Source organism: Scyliorhinus canicula, chromosome 11 (assembly GCF_902713615.1).
Source record: "Scyliorhinus canicula chromosome 11, sScyCan1.1, whole genome shotgun sequence".
Taxonomy (NCBI): domain Eukaryota; kingdom Metazoa; phylum Chordata; class Chondrichthyes; order Carcharhiniformes; family Scyliorhinidae; genus Scyliorhinus; species Scyliorhinus canicula.
The window spans coordinates 109932126-109950188 of NC_052156.1; the positions used below are offsets into that span (position 1 = coordinate 109932126).

At 45.6% G+C, this 18063-nt stretch overlaps 1 protein-coding gene across 1 annotated transcript in view; it reads left to right on the plus strand.

Moving 5' to 3' along the window:
• The window catches only part of LOC119973277 (ATP-binding cassette sub-family C member 9-like), a 235589-nt gene that overhangs the window by 67577 nt on the left and 149949 nt on the right, over positions 1-18063 (plus strand). The window contains exons 9-13 of the mRNA XM_038811061.1: positions 3863-4018; positions 8311-8445; positions 9838-10000; positions 11567-11607; positions 14369-14511. Coding sequence (XP_038666989.1) covers positions 3863-4018; positions 8311-8445; positions 9838-10000; positions 11567-11607; positions 14369-14511 — 638 coding nt within the window. The remainder of the gene's footprint in view (positions 1-3862; positions 4019-8310; positions 8446-9837; positions 10001-11566; positions 11608-14368; positions 14512-18063) is intronic.

An 18063-nucleotide genomic window follows, 5' to 3' on the forward strand; every position in this document is an offset into this window, starting at 1 on the left:
GACAAAGCCCGCCCACTATTTAAGACCACACTCTTCCCACTGTCAGCTGAGGCCCGCCAGGCCTTCAACTGCATCAAGGAGGACATTGCCAAAGCCGCCATGCGGATGGTGGATGAATCCGTCCCCTTTCAGGTGGAGAGCGACGCCTCAGAGGTCGCTCTCGCCGCCACTCTGAATCAGGCAGGGAGACCAGTCGCCGCCTTCTCCCGAACCCTCTCCGCTTCGGAACTTCGACACTTCTCAGTCGAAAAGGAAGCTCAAGCCATTGTGGAAGCCGTACGGCACTGGAGGCACAACCTCGCAGGTAGGAGGTTTACCCTCATCACCGACCAAAGATCGGTTGCCTTTATGTTCGACAACTCGCAAAGGGGCAAAATTAAAAATGATAAAATCTTACGGTGGAGGATCAAACTCTCCACCTATAATTACGATATCATATATTGACCGTGGAAGCTCAACGAGCCGCCAGATGCCCTGTCCCGCGGCACATGCGCCAGCGCGCAAGACGACCACCTGAAGGCTATCCACAATGACCTCTGCCACCCAGGGGTCACCCGGCTCGCCCACTACGTCAAAGCACGAAATCTGTCTTTCTCCACTGAGGAGGTAAAAGCCATCACCAGGGATTGCCCGATCTGCGCGAAGTGCAAACCGCACTTCTATAGACCAGACAAGGCCCACCTGGTAAAGGCATCCCGACCCTTTGAACGCCTGAGCATCGATTTCAAAGGGCCACTCCCCTTGACCAATCGAAATGTGTACTTTCTTAACGTCATCGACGAATTCAACTGCTTCCCCTTTGCCATCCCGTGCCCCGATATGACCTCCCACACAGTCATCAGAGCGCTGCACAGTGTCTTCACCCTGTTCGGTTTCCCCAGTTACGTACACAGCGACAGGGGTTCGTCCTTCATGAGCGACGAGCTGTGTCAGTACCTGCTCGACAAGGGCATCGCCTCGAGCAGGACTACCAGCTACAACCCCAGGGGGAACGGGCAGGTGGAGAGGGAGAACGCAACGGTCTGGAAGACTGTCCTACTGACCCTCCGGTCCAGGATTCTCCCCGACGCGCTCCATGCTATTAGGTCCCTCCTATGCACACTGCCATCAACCAGACCCCCCATGAACGACTATTTGTTTTCTCTAGGGGCACTACCACGGGGGCTTCACTCCCATCCTGGTTGAGGACACCGGGCCCGGTTCTCCTCCGGAAGCACGTCCGGAAAACACAAAACAGACCCGCTAGTAGAGAGAGTGCTACTGCTTCAGTCGAACCCCCACTACGCCTTTATTGAATACCCCGACGGCCGTCAGGACACCGTTTCCCTCCGGGGCCTGGCGCCTGCAGGATCCACCACCACTATCACACACTGCGCCCCCGCGCCTATAGGTTTCCTGCGCCCCCCTTCGCCCGTCGCACCGGTCAGGAATGAACTTCGGACCAAAGCACCCCCGGAGTCCACCCTCATACCCACACCGATCGTCACCACCCAGCCACCCGAAGAGGCTGCAACCCCGGTGCTCCGCCGATCCCAAAGGACGACTCGGCCACCGGACCGGCTCAACTTGTAGATCCGTCACCCCCGCCGGACTTGATTTCTTTTACAGGGGGTGAATGTGGTGAATTCATACTGTATTGTAATTCACACTGTATTGCATTGCATAGTATTATGTCCTTGTGGGCTCTGTATGTGAGCCGTTGCGCGGCTCTGCCCATAGGGGATGATGAGGAGCTTGTACAGGGCTCCGCCCATGGCCCCTCCCACTATCGGAAGTATAAAGTGCTGCAGCCGTGAGCCTGCTCTCAGTTCTTCTGGTCGCAGGCAGGCTCAGTTGTAAGACTATTAAAACCACAGTTTACTTCCAATCGTGTCTCTAGTGAATTGATGGTCACATCATAGGTTCATGTGTTTGTAGCTATGAAGTATTCCCTGCTCCTTTTGTCCTGCCATTGCAGGCTACCCCTTCAGATATCCAGGCCCTAATACTGGAATTCCTTCACAAAACCTCTGCTCTTCTCCACCCCTTACACTTTTGTTAATGAATGATCTTGCATTTTTGTCACACCTTCCACAACCAAAGCCCTTGATAACCAATCAAGTACTTTTGAAGAATAGTCACTGATGTAATGTTGTAAGCAAAGCAGGCAAATGGTGCACAGCAAGGTCCCACAAGTAACATTGTGATAATGCCATTAGAATCTGTTTTAATGATGTTGATTGATGGATAAACACAGGCCAGGAGCTTATTAAAATCTACCTTGTTGACCAAGATTTTAGTCGTCCTTCCTTCCTTTGCCTTGGCATCAACCTTTGAGTGATTATATCCCTGTGAAAGGCCTTGGGACATATTCCTATGTTGAAGGCATGGTATAAATGCAATGTTATTGTTAGTATTAATGCCTGGCTGATTGCCAAAACATCACAGTTGCCTGCAGTCTTCTACTTACGAACAAGCGAACTTTCTTCCACTTGATTTAATGGGTCCAAAACATTTTAGCCTCCCATTTTGTTGTGTTCTTCTGAGTAACATTAGCATAAGAAGGTATTAATGCTGATTTTCAGCGCAAAATATGATGGAATTTCATGAATTTGTGACTTTTGCTGATTTTTAAAAAAAATCATTTTTATTCAAGTTTTCACAAATTTTCACCAACAAAAACACAAAGAAATAAGAATAACTCCCCCCGCCCCCCCCCCCCCCCGCCCCCGTATAAGCAAATAATAAATTAACAGAAATAATTAACATGAAGGCAAATATACACGCCCAATCAAGAAAAGAAAAAAAACCCTCACCAGCCCCCCACCCCCCCCCCCCCCCCCCCACCCCCGGTTGCTGCTGTTGCTGACCATCACCTAACGCTCCGCCAGGAAGTCTAGAAACGGTTGCCACCGCCTGATGAACCCTTGCACCGACCCCCTTAAGGCAAATTTGACCCTCTCCAATTTGATAAACCCAGCCATATCGTTGAGACTTTTGCTGGTTTTACCCTACACCTGAGCTTCCTTCATCTTTTGCACTGAGTCAGTAAACCTTCACCAAAACACTGCGACGCTCATCAACATTTCTGCACCCTTCATGCAAAAGATCATTTGTTCAAGTTGCATTTACACCCGTCCTGTGAACTGTGTGCCCAACATTTAATATTCCTGGTGATTTCTTTTTAAAAACTCTCTTCACTGAGATCTTCACTTTTTCCTCTGTATCTTTGAAAGCATTTATCGAGTCTCAGATAAAGTTACTTGTAAACTGAAAACCCTATCGTATTTCCACATGAAGTTGGAACTTTAATTCCCCTGTATAAAGAATGACTTACGGAATACAGAGTAAGTTCTGCATTTTCTTTGGGCACAGATTGTTTATGCTGATTTTGATCATACGGTGTATGCTAATGATATTGGCAGGAAATGTTAACGTGAATACCATCAGACAAGACTGGCGTAGGTCTTGGCGTAACCTGCCAACTACACTGTTTGAGGAAATTCCAGGCCTATAAATGAATCATTGTCACGTTCAGAACACCCACTTGTAACATTGAATTGTGGAATATTCACAAAGCAGAAGATCATTCAGCCCATTGTATCTTTGCCAGAAATTTCCTTAATCTCAGATGAGATTTAAAAGGCTTAGAAGGTCATTGGGACCATTCATTATATTGTGGGGGGGGGGGTTCCAATCTCACAGCAATTGGCACCGTTGTGGGAGAGAAGGAGAGTGGCCAATGGTCCGCTGAGAATATCGGCCATTTAAAACAATTAAATTATCCCCCCTTGATTACACCTGAATCGATAATTTCTCCCTACCATTTATGATACCTGCCTGTTCTCAGTAAAAATAATCTCTCCATCTGCTTTGTCTTTAGGCTATGATCTACAACAAGGTCCTCCGTTTATCCGCCTCCAATATGTCAACAGGAGAGGTGACCTTGGGTCAAATCAATAACCTTGTTGCCATCGAAACAAACCAGTTGATGTGGTTCCTATTCCTCTGTCCAAATCTGTGGGCCATGCCAGTTCAGGTAAAGCTCTCAAGCCTAAGTTTACCGACAGCCCCGAAATGTCAAACAGGTAGACTATTACAAATGGAAAGGCTACTTTTGAAAGTCAAACGGAGTCCGACTGTACCTTGTTCAGTGGAAAGTAGATTGCTTTACTTAACTAACATAATGTACTTGTACACTGAGTCAGTTAGCTTGCTTAATAGAATGTCCTGGATTGAATTGTGTTCTCTGTGTTGGCACAAACATGTTGCAGACTTTTGGAAACTTATTGGGCAACTCAAGGCAGTAATTTGAGCAGTCAAGTATATCCATGTTAGTTCAGTTCCCTGTTATGTTTTTGCATTGGCACTTGACTAATGTTTTCCACGATACAAAAGGATTAATTTCACAGAACAATCTTTATTTGGAGCAAAGGCTTTCAAAAGCAATGAAGCTAGGGATTTGTCACTGCACATGTTATGCTTAGTGCTGAAGAACGAAGGAAAGCAAATACTGAAAAATGTCTTATTGGGCTGGCAATCCAATTCCTTCAATAGGCTCTAAACCAGTGATGGGCAACCTAGACTAGTGAGTGGGCAACGTAAGTGGCCCTCCTTCATCTTAGTGGGCCATAAGATTGAAATTGAGCACGTTCACTAACTATAACACTTGAATAACATTGAACACATTTGAGACATGTCGAATGTTTCACAAGTTACAGAAAATGCTTAATCATTTATATATTAATAGAACTATCATCAACTTCAAGTGGTAAAAACAAAATAAATGTTTATACTTTGGATGCAGAGTGGAGCTTATGGCTCTCACAGTCAATGTTGTGAGCAATCAGCAGACACCTCTCTTTACATGCAAATTACTTCAGTCATACCGTTAGGATAAAAACATAGTGGAAACCAGCGGATGCGACTATTCTGCTTCCGGGCAACACTCAACAAAATGTCTTATGGGCCGCACTCAGAACTCAGATGGGCCACATGTCGCCCACGGGCTGCACGTTGCCCACCGTTGTCCTAGACTCTGCTGTATATAATTTCCTGAGGAATGATTCTGTGTAATTGTTAGTCAACCAGATCTCCAGAGGTCTTTCGCACACCTCCATTACTTGGTACTCAAGTTATAACTGGCAGGAGATTGGCCATGTTGAAATGCTCGAGATTGGGCACGGCATTCAAACTCCATCCACCTCTCCTTAATGTTACAAGGCAAATGTCCTGGGCCTTTGCACACAGGAAAACAAACAGGCATCTCTCGGAATCTTCTTCCTTCATTGATTGGTGGTTAACTGCTGGAGTAGTTCATCCCATCTTATAGAATTCAAACATAAAATAAGGAATACAAGTGATTGTTATAACAAGTTCCCCTCCAAGCCACAGATCATTCTGACTTGGAACTATATTGCTGTCCTTTCACCGTTGCTGGGTCACTTTCTTGGAACTTCCTCGCTAACAGCACTGTGGGTGCACCAGCGCCACATGGACTGCAGCGGTTCAAGAACACAACTCACCCCCACCTACTCAAAGGCAATTAGGGATGGGCCTAGCCAGCAACGCCCATGTTCTATGAAACAATAAAACAAAATGGTGGGTGATCCAGACTTTTCCATACCATACTGCTCCTGTTTTTCCCCCCATTAGTTCCCCAATATTCATTTACAATGCTGCTGTTCAATAAACTTTGCATTGCCTCAGAAATAGTCTCCTTTTCCTATGTAGTTATGTAGGAGTTGATGCATGAACTTCTGACTTCAGTTTATGGTAGACATTGGTTCGATGTACAGAGGTTGCCATCTGAAAGTATACTAATCCTGACCTCTTATTTCATGCTAGAAAGTGACCACGTTTCCAGCAGTATGTTGCAAACCTGTCTTTGCCTTATGCTCCCTCTAAGATGGGCAGCAAATTTAAATAATTATGGCTTTAGCTAGGAGCGATTTAGTTTTTAAGCTTGCTAGCATTTTGCCAGCAGTGGATCAGTTGCCCCTTCCCAGTGTGAGGAGGCCAAGTGCTTGATGGAGGAAACCTCTCTGCAGCAGGCAGAGTGATTATCAGATCTGAAAACTCCATAACCCATTGATAGACCACAAAGAGGAAAGGTTGCTCTGTGCCCCAGTGATCCTCCCCAACAGGCTAACCCCTCCACTGTCTCCCCTCCACTAAAAGGTTGAATTATTGTTTTCCTTTTGAGTGCGCCTCCACTTTGAGCTGTCCTCAAATTCCCAGACCCAGCCTCAGCGGTACCTCCCTCTCCCAGTGGGGCTGCCAATGCTCCGGAGATGCCAGCCTGATAGATATCAGATTTTCTAGTTAGCTATAGATGAGGTAGATAAAAGGTTTAATTAAAAAATCATTATAGGTAATTGACTAAATCATATTAACCATGAGAGTAAGAAAAGCTGACTAGCTGGGAATTAATCAGACAAGACTTCAAATGTTCATATTTTGCATGTTGTTCGAGGCTGGCCAGAATCCAAGGCCAGTGACAAAAGACTTCATTGCAGGCCTATGCCTTCCTTGGCCTGGACAGATCTGTTTCCATGGTAACAGTCAGTCAGGGTCACAATGACTTTTCGAAAACTGTGCTAATCCAATTAACATTAGAGGCATAATTGGCAAGCCAGGGTATGGAAAATTACAAAATCATACCAAGACATTTACCTCTTAAATTGACAGACAGACAGTTTGGTCGAATTGAGTGCATTATAAATTAGTTGAAGCCAATCGCAGCTGTAAAAAAAGGCTAAACTTTAAGATAGTGATCTCCTTAAAAAATCAATTGTCAGGATGGAAAAATTCATTCCGGAATCACTCTATCACTTTCTGAAACCTATGTCTTGCTGCTGCCTTTGCTATCGCCATTTTTCTTTTGTTTAAAATCAATACGTAATTTTGTACTGTGTATAACGATTTGAAGAATTACCACGAGTTGTATTTTAAATTCAACCACTGTATTCACTTCGGACAATCAATCTGACCTATGTTTGTATTGTCACCAAGACCAAGTAGGGATAACGCATATCCAGGGTTCCGAATAGACACAGAGATCCATCACAGCCCTTCAACTGGGCCTGCAGCATGGAGAGCCCACCCGTCGATTGTCCTTAATAGTTTGGCAAGTATGGACGTGCCCAATTAGGAGGCCACCTCCATGATAATAGCTCTGCTGGGTTGGCTGGCTCCCAGCCAACTCATCAAATCCCTAACCCGTTAATTTTTAAAAAATAATTGCCAACTTGCGGTTGCCTGCAGTTTCAATAGCTGTCTCTGGACATATGTTAGATAGTTATCATTACAGGAATAGTGCTGCATGGCTGATCCCCCAACCTATTGTTATGACAGTAGGGGGTCTGTAAATGCATAGTTTGATTCACAGTTCCAAGTGGTTATAAATCCTTTGATGTGGGGCTATGAATAAAAAATGTCTGTTTCCATAGGTGTTTGGGTACTTGAAGGACATGTTTGCTGTTATAAGGGATTAAATTACTTAAAATAATTTAAATGTATCAAATAGATTTTTATGAATGAGAGTGTTTTGTAACCGTGAAGTCACCATGGTTCCTGAGGTATTACCATGGTGCACACCGGGTGAGTTGACATGGAGGGTGTATGGGAAAAGGGTGGGGAGGGCTGAGGGATTATTGGTTGATGTAAATTGGCACTAAGTTAGCATAGGGGCTATAAAGGGTCATGGTAGAGGGACGTGGTTTGGAATAGTGGGTATGGGTTCATGAGGTGGCATGTGTTGGCGTAAATGGGGCATGGGAAGTGTGTGGGGAGGGCTAAGGGGTGATGGCTTGAGAGATTGTTTTCTTGTTTTCATTGAAACTGGGATGACATCCCCAGAACCAAGGCAGGCCTTTTAAGCAGCCCCCCTCACCACCTGATGTTAAATCGGTGGAACAACCACCACACTAGGTTACAGAAGACGGTCTGCTGATTCATTAATGATTTATTGTGACACTGCAATTCAGTACAAGCACTGGTTTCCACTCTTCACTTCTCAATCCTTTCCCTGTTCCCTAACAAGTGAAAAACCCAGCTCTTAAAGGCAAGCTAGAATGAGCATCACCAGCTCTCAATTCACTGTGGAGCAAGGCCTGGTTTACGCTTAAAGGGACCTGTTTTTTCTCAAATTGACAGCTGGCAGATCCTGCGATTGCTTCCAAACTCTTTCCGGTTGTGAATCAGGAATTTTCTCCCACCCTGCACTCCCAATTTGGCCAGGACACTCTGAACCCTTAATATTTCACTCAATGTTGTTCCCTTGATTACAATGTGAATCCTACAATGTGAATTCCTTATTCTTCATCACAGATTATTATGGGCGTGATTTTGTTACATCACATGCTGGGAAAGAGTGCTCTGATTGGTGCGTCTGTCATAGCCCTCCTTGCTCCTCTGCAGTATTTCATAGCGACTAAGTTCACAGACGCACAGAAAAGTACTCTGGTAAGTACTGAGTGTTTTCAAACAGGAAATCAACCCCAGCTTCATGCGTGATACAATTTACTGGTTATATCAAGTCAATCTGTGAGTTTTGGTTTATATATTGGTTTGTGCTCAAAGGGAGCAGAGGTGTATACTTTCCATCTCAACTTCCTGTTTCCAGATTAAAACACTATCAGATCAGGGTAGAACGTTTTGCTAAATAAACATCAAGTTAAGAATTCTTAAATTCACAGAATCCCTACAGTGCAGAAAGAGGCCATTCAGGCCATCAAGCCTCGACCAACCCTCTGAAAGAGAACCCTCCCTCGGCCCCCTCCCCTGCCTTATCTCCATAACTCTACCTCACCTACACATCTTTGGACACTAAGGGACAATTTTTAGCATGTCCAATCCAACGAACCTGCACATAATAATAATAATAATCGCTTATTGTCACAAGTGGGTTTCAATGAAGTTACTGTGAAAAGCCCCTAGTTGCCACATTCCGGCACCTGTTCAGGTAGGCCTGTACGGGAATTGAACCCGTGCTACTGGCATTGTTCTGCATCACAAGCCAGCTGTTTAGCCCACTGTGCTAAATCATCTTTGAACTGTGGAGGAAACTGGAGCACCCGGATGAAACCCACACAGGCATGAGGAGAATATATAGACACCACACAGTCACGCATTGCCAGAATTGAACCCGGGTCCCTGGCATTGTGAGGCAGCAGTGCTAGCCACTGTGCTACCCATGCCTTTGGTCCTTTCCGCACTTAGGAACGCAGATCCCCGCTGGACACAGAAAATGTTTACACACAGCATTAATAATAGAACAAAGTATGTCAAAAATGTTTGTTTGGTGGGGAGGTGGGATGGGAGGTCCAATATTTAGCTGGATATATGAGTTGCATTGGCCTGTACTTCAATCCAACTCTGCCACCAATATGCTGCTCCAATATACTTATCCTTAACCTCAAAAAGTGAACCCTGATCTCAGAGACCAGGGTGCGGGTGAAAGGTGTGCACATTCACAGCACCTACCTTGCAGCACTCATTCTTGCTACACATGCAGCTCTTGCCCTGCCCCACTCAACTCTCCGGTCTAGCCAGGGGCTAGACCTGTGCCTCAATTTCCCCAAGGCCATGCCACTGATCCAGAGGGTGGAAAGCAATGGGGAAATAGGTCCTCCCTTCACAGTGGGATGCAGTTCCGTCTTGCCGTACTGTTGGGTGTCTTCCAAAGCAGATCTACTCTTTTTTGCATATTAAAGTAAACAGAGTCTTCTCAATTACAATTAACGGCTGCTCCAAATGTATCATTACATTTACTGGTCTAGTAGTTACCATAGCTTCGCAGCTCAGAAATGACGATGATTTTTTTTTAAAGCACCATTGTTTCTAATCATTTCACAGGATTACTCTACAGAAAGATTGAAGAATACCAACGAGATCTTAAAGGGGATCAAACTTCTGAAACTTTACGCCTGGGAGCACATTTTCTGTAACAATGTGGAAAAGACTAGAATGCAGGAGTTAACCAGTCTCAAGAGTTTTGCACTTTACACGTCCTTATCCAGTACGTATTTGCCAGAATGCACGCGTTGCCTTCGTGATAATTAAAATACTTCCGATATTTTCGGAGAGCAGAATTGGTAGGTGCGGAGTTTCCTCATCCTTGCAAATGCGATGAATCTTCGGTGGGTTGGGCTTTACACTGGCCAGGTAGTTTCTCAGGACCTGTAATCCAGACCAGCATTGGATTCTGTGACATCATTGCCGGCTGCCTTTGCTATGTTTGCGTCGCTATGTTGACACTGTTGCACTCATGCACATTGTTGCTGTTATCTGTTTTGCACGGAGAGGAAGACAAGCTTGCCATCAACAGTTGGACCTGGAAAATTGGTCCCTTTAAAATTTAATGTCTGATTCCCCGGTCCACTCTACGGTTGGAAAGGCAATGACATTCATTGCTCCAATAGGCTGCAGTTTAATTTGAAATATTAAGTACGTCTGCCATTTGCACTTAATTTAAAGTAGGTGGTATAGGAGAAGGATTCGGTACATTCATGGTTAACCTGGGACTGAGTACAGTATACTACACCGGTGATGTAAGAAGGCACCTGACCTACAGCTTAGGTCAGCAGTGTAAAACTAGGAGGCAACATGTAAGGGCAAGCCATCGCGTCCTCTCATTATCTGTATTTGCTACTACAAATAAATATATAGTCAGTAATGCTTGGAAGAGGGCAGCACGGTGGCGCAGTGGTTAGCACTACTGCCTCACAGCGCCGAGTACCCGGGTTTGATCCCAACCCTAAGTCACTGTCCGTGTGGAGTTTGCACATTCTCTCTGTGTCTGCATGGGTCTCACCCTCACAATCCAAAGATGTGCAGAGTAGGTGGATTGGCCACGAGAAATCTTCCCTTAATTGAAAACTGTTTTTAAAAAGTAATGTTAGTAAGAATTTCTTGATAACTTCTACAAGACTGCTGAATGGTGCCTGAGCAGCGTGGACCGTGGGTAGCGGCAACCCAACGAAACAGGTCTTCAATGGGGCTCAGTGGTGGCACTCTTGTCTGAGAGTCGGATAGTTATGCATTCAAGTGCCAATCCAGAGGGAAAGGGTGCAAAATCTAAGCTATTTCTGAGGAAGATGCCATCTTTGAGACATTCAACCATTCCCTTGTCCGTCTGCCTCTTCAGGCAGATGTAACTATCCTGCGGCACTATTTCACAGGAGAACAGGTGAGGTCTCCCTCGCTTCCTGGACAACAATTATCCTTCAATGCAACACCTAAATCAGATGATTTCACCATTTATCTCATTGAAATGTACGGGTACTTGGTGTGAGTATTCCCTACACTACAACAGTACAAAAGTGCTTCACTGGCTGTAGAGTGCTTTGGAGATTCTGAGGTCCTGAAATAGAAATGCAAGCCCTTTTGTTAATGCAATGCACGTCCATATATGCCCACCCATAATCTGTAATCCGATCAGTTATTTTTCTGGGAAACCCTGCTGGAATAGGTCTTCTTCCCAACCAGGAGAGAAACTCTTGCTCCGTAGTGTATAAGTTATAGCGATGATTCCGATTGCCACTTGGTCTCCTTTCACTCTGTTTTGTCCATTTTGTTTTTCCAGTATTTATGAACGCAGCGATACCAGTAGCAGCAGTGTTGGCGGTAAGAACCCATTTAATCAAAACTTGCCATTTACCGAGCAGAGAGTTTTGTCACGTAGCTTCCTGAACACCGATCGACCAGAAGTTTACATTTTAGAACAGCTCGTTGTAACAATTTGAAATCAAATTGCTCAGTTCCTGCTTGATCGACAGTTGGAGAGTAGACGCAAATCCTAATGGAAAACATGAGCTTAGAATTGTCAGGTTATAAAATGGCATATTCACATTACAGAAGTTAACCTTGCTTCTATGCTGATTATCTACGCAATATGGTTCATTGTCAGATACTGCTGGTGTGAAAAAGACTTCTCTTTATGGTCATGTGAGGGAGAAATTCAGCAAAGTGGACAGAATAAGCCAAAGCTTGGGTCTCATTTAAATGCCACTGATCCCTGTTGGACCAAGGCCCAATTGAAATTGAACCTCAGGCCTCAATTGTATTGGTTCAGTGAGCTGCAGTGGGCAGTCGAGTGTCTCGATGCAACTTAACCAAGGCCTGACCAGTTCAAACAAGTACTGATACCGAGCTGACCTACAGATATTGGAGTTGGGGGTCCAGGTGGGGTGATGGACATGAAGTTGAGTGGGGGCTGGTCTTGAAGTGGGATGAAGTGCGTGCCTTGCATCTTTCGAATTCGCCAGCCTCCCAATTTGACCACAGACCTATTTACAACGAAAATGGAACATGGGAGTCAGTGGTCTAAAATTGGTCGTCGCGAGATTGGTTCTTGACTCAAAAACACAGACTCAACAATTCTGAATTCTACCCCACCACCAGTAACTCCAACTGTGACTGAATAAATAGAAGAGCAAATGGCCCAGTTATAATTCGTGAATGACAAAGATTCACAAATGGAGATATTTAACTCTGTCAAGACCTATTCTATTGACCAGCACCTATAAGATTTTATGTGTAGCCAAGCTCTTATGTTATATCATTGAGGTATAAAGTCGAATTGAAATGTGGCACAATGCAGGTGATTACAAATTGGCCACCCGATTTGCACTCCAACTAATTTTAATTCTGTTAACGGCAATGGCAAAAGGTTCAGCACAGTTTGAAAAAAAAATCATTGCCCACTTAATGGTATTGCCCCAACTGCATTTATACCTCATTGTTCATCAAGTCAATCTTTCTCATTGATATGTATGTCAAAACCCATGTTCTCCATGGAATAGGAATTGTTAGCTGAGAAAAGACAACGGTCCATCCACCATCCTGCTAGTCAGAGCATTGACTTGGACTTCAAATTAGTTCCTTCAGTCCCATGTGGGACAATGAGCAGCAAGTCCCCACCACTGGCCCTGATTCATCGCAATATCCCTTTATCCCTTGCTCCAGCCCAGGTGTTGTCCTGTGCTTGAAGGTTCTCCGCAAATGTACTTCACCAGGTCGTCTTTAGTTTGCCCTTGTTTTCCTCAGCGCCTACTAAGATAGTGGAATTGTTGACTTCGACAATCCATGTCACTGAGGTAAATCTTGACTTTGTGCGTTTGTGTAAAAGAGACGATAATAAACCAATAGCCTCTTTCACATTTCTCCCAATTTTTATTTCTCTAGTCATCATCCGTTTTACACTTCAGTAGAAAGTTGAAATCTACCACATATAATCTATAACCATGCAGAAAAAGCCAGAGGTGAAGATATAAGGATCGTTGAGACAATAGTCACCTTTTTCATCCCAAGCATGCTACAAGTCGTGGACAAAATTACTCCTATATTGTATCCCAAAGTGTTAAAAACGCAAACAATGCTGCAGTTACTGAGCAGAGTACAGGCTAAGTGGCAGACTAATCACTTTGAACTTTGCAAATGAGGTGGCTATGACTTGGTTTCGAGGTTTTGCCTTCACTAAAAAAATAAATGAAACAATTTTCTATGGTCCTGGATTCAAATTCATACGTCAGGCTACAGGACTGCTGGACATTTTAAATTTATTTTCACCCTTTGTCTGTTTTCTCCCACATTAATTTACTGGGTGGAAGTCGACACAATAATGGAAGATCACAACTGGGAAAGCAAACATATAGGCCGGGAATTCCCAGCCCTTCCCACGTGGCGTGTTTGCCTGTGCTAGAGGCAGCTTCCTCATTGGTCATCTCCCTTCCCCCCCCCCCCCCCCCCCCCCCCCCCCCCAAAGCCTACTGCATCTTTCATGGCTTGCCTGCCTCACTGCCAGGGACCGGAATATCCCACTGATTGCCAGGGACCGGAATATCCCACCTGTAGCGGATGCAGTGAGCTATTCAAACATCCATTGACTTTGGCAGGTCCGGAAGATCCTGCCAGAGGGAGGGGCATCCAGAAAACTTGGCAAATTATGTCAACTTCAAGCTTTTCAAGACATGTGAAGCAGTAGCTTGTATTGTCAATGCAGAGGAGCTAAGAAAGCTTGATGATGGGGCATATGGAAAAAATACCGACAGCTAGACCTCAAGTGAGCAATGTTATTGTTTTCAGTTGGGCTGAAGGGAGATTCTAAGGCATTTTTCTGAAATCGTCAGTCTAATTTTTGCGATTTGTTATTATGTAGCAATGCTAAAAGCAGCTATTAAGGAGAAAAACTGGGCTGAAAGCAAAGAAAAAACCTTCAGAGAGAGGGGCTGCTCAGGCAGTGGAAATTTGAGTGACTGAAATAAGTCAAACACATTTCCTCTTTGATTTTGGGAACTGAGACCATTGCGTGCTGCTTTAATGTGAGATGGTGTGGAATATTACGTTTGACATGATGAATAATATGCATTTTTCTGCTGCCCGCCAGACGTTTTTGGCTTATACCCAAGGCAACGAGAAGGAACTGTCCTCTGCTGTGGCCTTTACTTCATTGTCTCTGTTCAACATCTTGGTGACGCCACTCTTTCTGCTCTCCACGGTGATCAGATTCACAGTTAAAGCCCTGGTCAGGTATAGTAACCATTTATACTTTCAAATGCAGTGTTTGTTTTGGAACTGCAACAAATCTGTTCACTGCTGATGATCCAATGCCATTGTCATTTTGGAAGTTCAATGTCCTTCTTTCGGAACTGCTCAGATGACATAAGAATATTGAAGCTGACACTTATTTGTAGCTGTATTGTGTTTCAATATCTCAAATTGCTATCTGCACGACTATTTTGTTGGTGCAGAGAATGTTGCATAGTAAAGTCAATGCTCTATGTACAAGCTAAGCCTCGTTACTATGGTCAGATGCCACTATTGGTGGCTGCGCCTTCAGCTGCCTTGGACCTCAGCTCTGGAATTTTCTCCATAGGTCATTTCTCCTCTATAGCTCTACCCTCTCCTTCATCTTAAAACTCATTTCGTTGGTCAAGCTGTTGGCTGAGATCAAGCTTGATCTGCTGCTGTGCCTCTGCCAAATGTTGTTTGATAATCCCTCTGTGAAATTCTGCTGGCTCAAGCAGAAAACACTTAACCCTGTTTGATGTGGTCTAAAAGCTGTCAATCAAAGCTTGATGTTTATGAACATTGGGAGATAGAACATAGAACATAGAACAGTACAGCACAGAACAGGCCCTTCGGCCCTCAATGTTGTGCCGAGCCATGATCACTCTACTCAAACCCACGTATCCACCCTATACCCGTAACCCAACAACCCCCCCCCTTAACCTTACTTTTTATTAGGACACTACGGGCAATTTAGCATGGCCAATCCACCTAACCCGCACATCTTTGGACTGTGGGAGGAAACCGGAGCACCCGGAGGAAACCCACGCTGTGAGACCTTGTGCTGTTGAATTAATTAATAGTGCATCTGAGAAGAGCACAGCTCATCTCATGGCAAGGCGGGCACATGTAACCCAGCTCACCGTTACCTCATAGCGTTGAAGATCTGGGCGCCACGTTTAAAGAGCACGCAGACAGCCATTCACTCACTGCAGGCGAGAAGATCCAGACAGGGCTCCTTTTCAAGACAATTTCTGCCGTCTGCCCTTCCACAGACACACGCACCCTCTGACCCCCACTTCACCAAATACTCTGTCTCATCCCTTTTCCCCATACACTCTTCCACCCACATTTCCATGGACTCTTTCCTCCTCCTTCCCGGCCCTTCCTTAGACATTCTCTCCCACACCCTCTCCAGCTATCGCCTGCCTCCCATGCCCAGCTTCTGTGACCATCCCCCAAAATGACTGAAGTTCTGAACAGTCCGGTGAAAACAATATCTACTGACCTCAAAGTCACGGGAAAAGTGAAGCTCGGTAGGTGCTCGTCACTTATGTACAGTAGTAATACTGAATGTTCTAAAATATCGCTGATGGGGAAGTTAATTTTGGCGCGGTGGTCTTTAAATGAGCATGCATGAGATGCTAATGCAGACAATAGGGCTTCCGACATTTTTCGTTGGGAAACTTGGCCGGCCTTGAAAGTCAGGAGGGCAAAATTCCAAACTTTTTCCTTGCTGCCACCCGCCAAATTAGGTTCCCCAGTCCGCCACCATTCCCACTGCTGGCTGAACCGGAAGATTCCATCAGGTGTGTTGTGGAGATGAAAAATTTAGTCAGGTGACACAAAGAAACACGTTAATGATTCCTGTCTATATTTAGAGTTCTTCAAAACATCTTTGCAGTATGAGAATTAATGTTCTGACAGAGGCTTATAAATTCAGGGTTAGGATTTTCAGGCCTCACCATGGTGCATCTCCCGCATGCGGATGCGGCCAGTCATTTAAATTCCCGCTTACTTTGGCGGGAGCGTAATATGAATGCGAGGTGCCATAAAATCCTGGTGCCTAAGTGTCTGGCTAACCTGCCAACGTATGTTATACTGTAAGGACCCTTCCTGTTGATTCCCTTGTTTCCCATTTCTTTTACTTTGTTATTATCATATTTGATCCATGGATATTTAATGAACATATACCTATAAGTGGAACAGAGGAAATGAGGAACTCTAAAGTTACAGAATAGTATACTGTATTATGAAGATTTAGATTTTGAACAGAAGAACACAGACTTTTTGACCAAAGACCTTATTGAGCCAAGTGGGGGTTTTCGGAGGTCCCGGAGAGGAAGGTCCTGGCTGCTGAGGGAAGAAGCTGTGAGTTGGTCGATCTTGTCCTTCAAAAAAATGTTTCCTGCTTGCTGTTTCTGAATCTGCAGAGAAATCCTGAGATCTAGATGAATCTAGAGCGAAAACCATTACAGACTGAAAGCAAGGAATACCTCATTAAAGCCTAGACTAAAGGGATGGGATTCTTCAATAATGGGGCTATGTCCCCACTCCAGCGTCAAAACACGGACGTTTCACTCTGGACTTTCCTGAAGAAAGTGTTTTGACGCTGGAGTGGGGACATTTTCCTGAAGAAAGTCCAGAATGATTCTCCAACCTGAAGGGGGCTAGCAGGGCTCCGGAGTACTCCTTGCAGCTCTGGCTGCCGATACGGGGTGCGACATGGCGGACTCACACCGCGGACCGGCCCCGGAAATATAGGCCCCCACACGATTATATAGGCGAAATATAGGCGCCCGCGGATCGGTGGCCCCCGATCGCTAGCCTGGCCATCCCTGAGGCCCCCCAACCCCCAATGAAGGATCCCCTGGCCGCCACCAGGTGGCCGCGGACTGACTCCGCAGCCGTCACTGGCCGTTCCCGATCGGCAAAAGGTGGTTAGAACCAGGCCGTCGGAAACTCGGCCAGCTTTCGTTGGTGAATCGCGGGAGCAGCGTCGCTCCGGTTTTTGGCGTCAACGCCCATTCTCCGTGCCCGCGGCTATTGCGATTTTGGCGCGGAGGCTCGGAGAATCCCGCCCAAGAAATCTAACTCGATGATGTCCATCTGAATCAGATTTTTTATGTTCTTCTTCTTTACCTTCTGTGTTTGTCTGTCTTATGTGTGTGTGAGCAGAGGTTCGGGTGAGTTAAAGAAGAGGGTTAGGAATTAGATAATAGCTAACCAGTTGTATTTGTTATCTATTTAATTGCAATTATTGTTATTAATAATAAATAATTATGTTTAAATTTACAAACCTGGTGACTGTAATTATTTGGCTGCCAAAGACTGGATTCTGTGCCAGCGCCTGTGGAGCATGTGTGGTCTTTTATCACCAAACAATCGGCGTGAAACCCTCACCGATTCTGGGACCAGTGGGGGGCTAGCACCGGTGCTGGGTGAAACTCCTGCCTCCCATGCTGAAAATGGCCGGAGAATCGCTGGGTCCCGTGCTGCGCATGCATACGGCTGACGACCTGCTGCGGTTGCGCCATACAACATGGCGGCAGCCTTGTGCGGACCCGACCCACCATCTGCGACCCCACAGCCCACCCCCTAGCCACCCACCACCAGACTCCCCAGCCCTCCCGGCCAGCAGTGTGGGGACGCTGGACACAGTCCTTAGCCGCACGGCTAAGACCAAGAGTGTCCCGCCACGCCGTCAGGAACTCGGCCTGGGGCGGAGCATCGCGGGAGGGTCGTGGGGCTAATGACACTCCGACGCCGAGGCAACGGTGCGCGGCGCGTGAT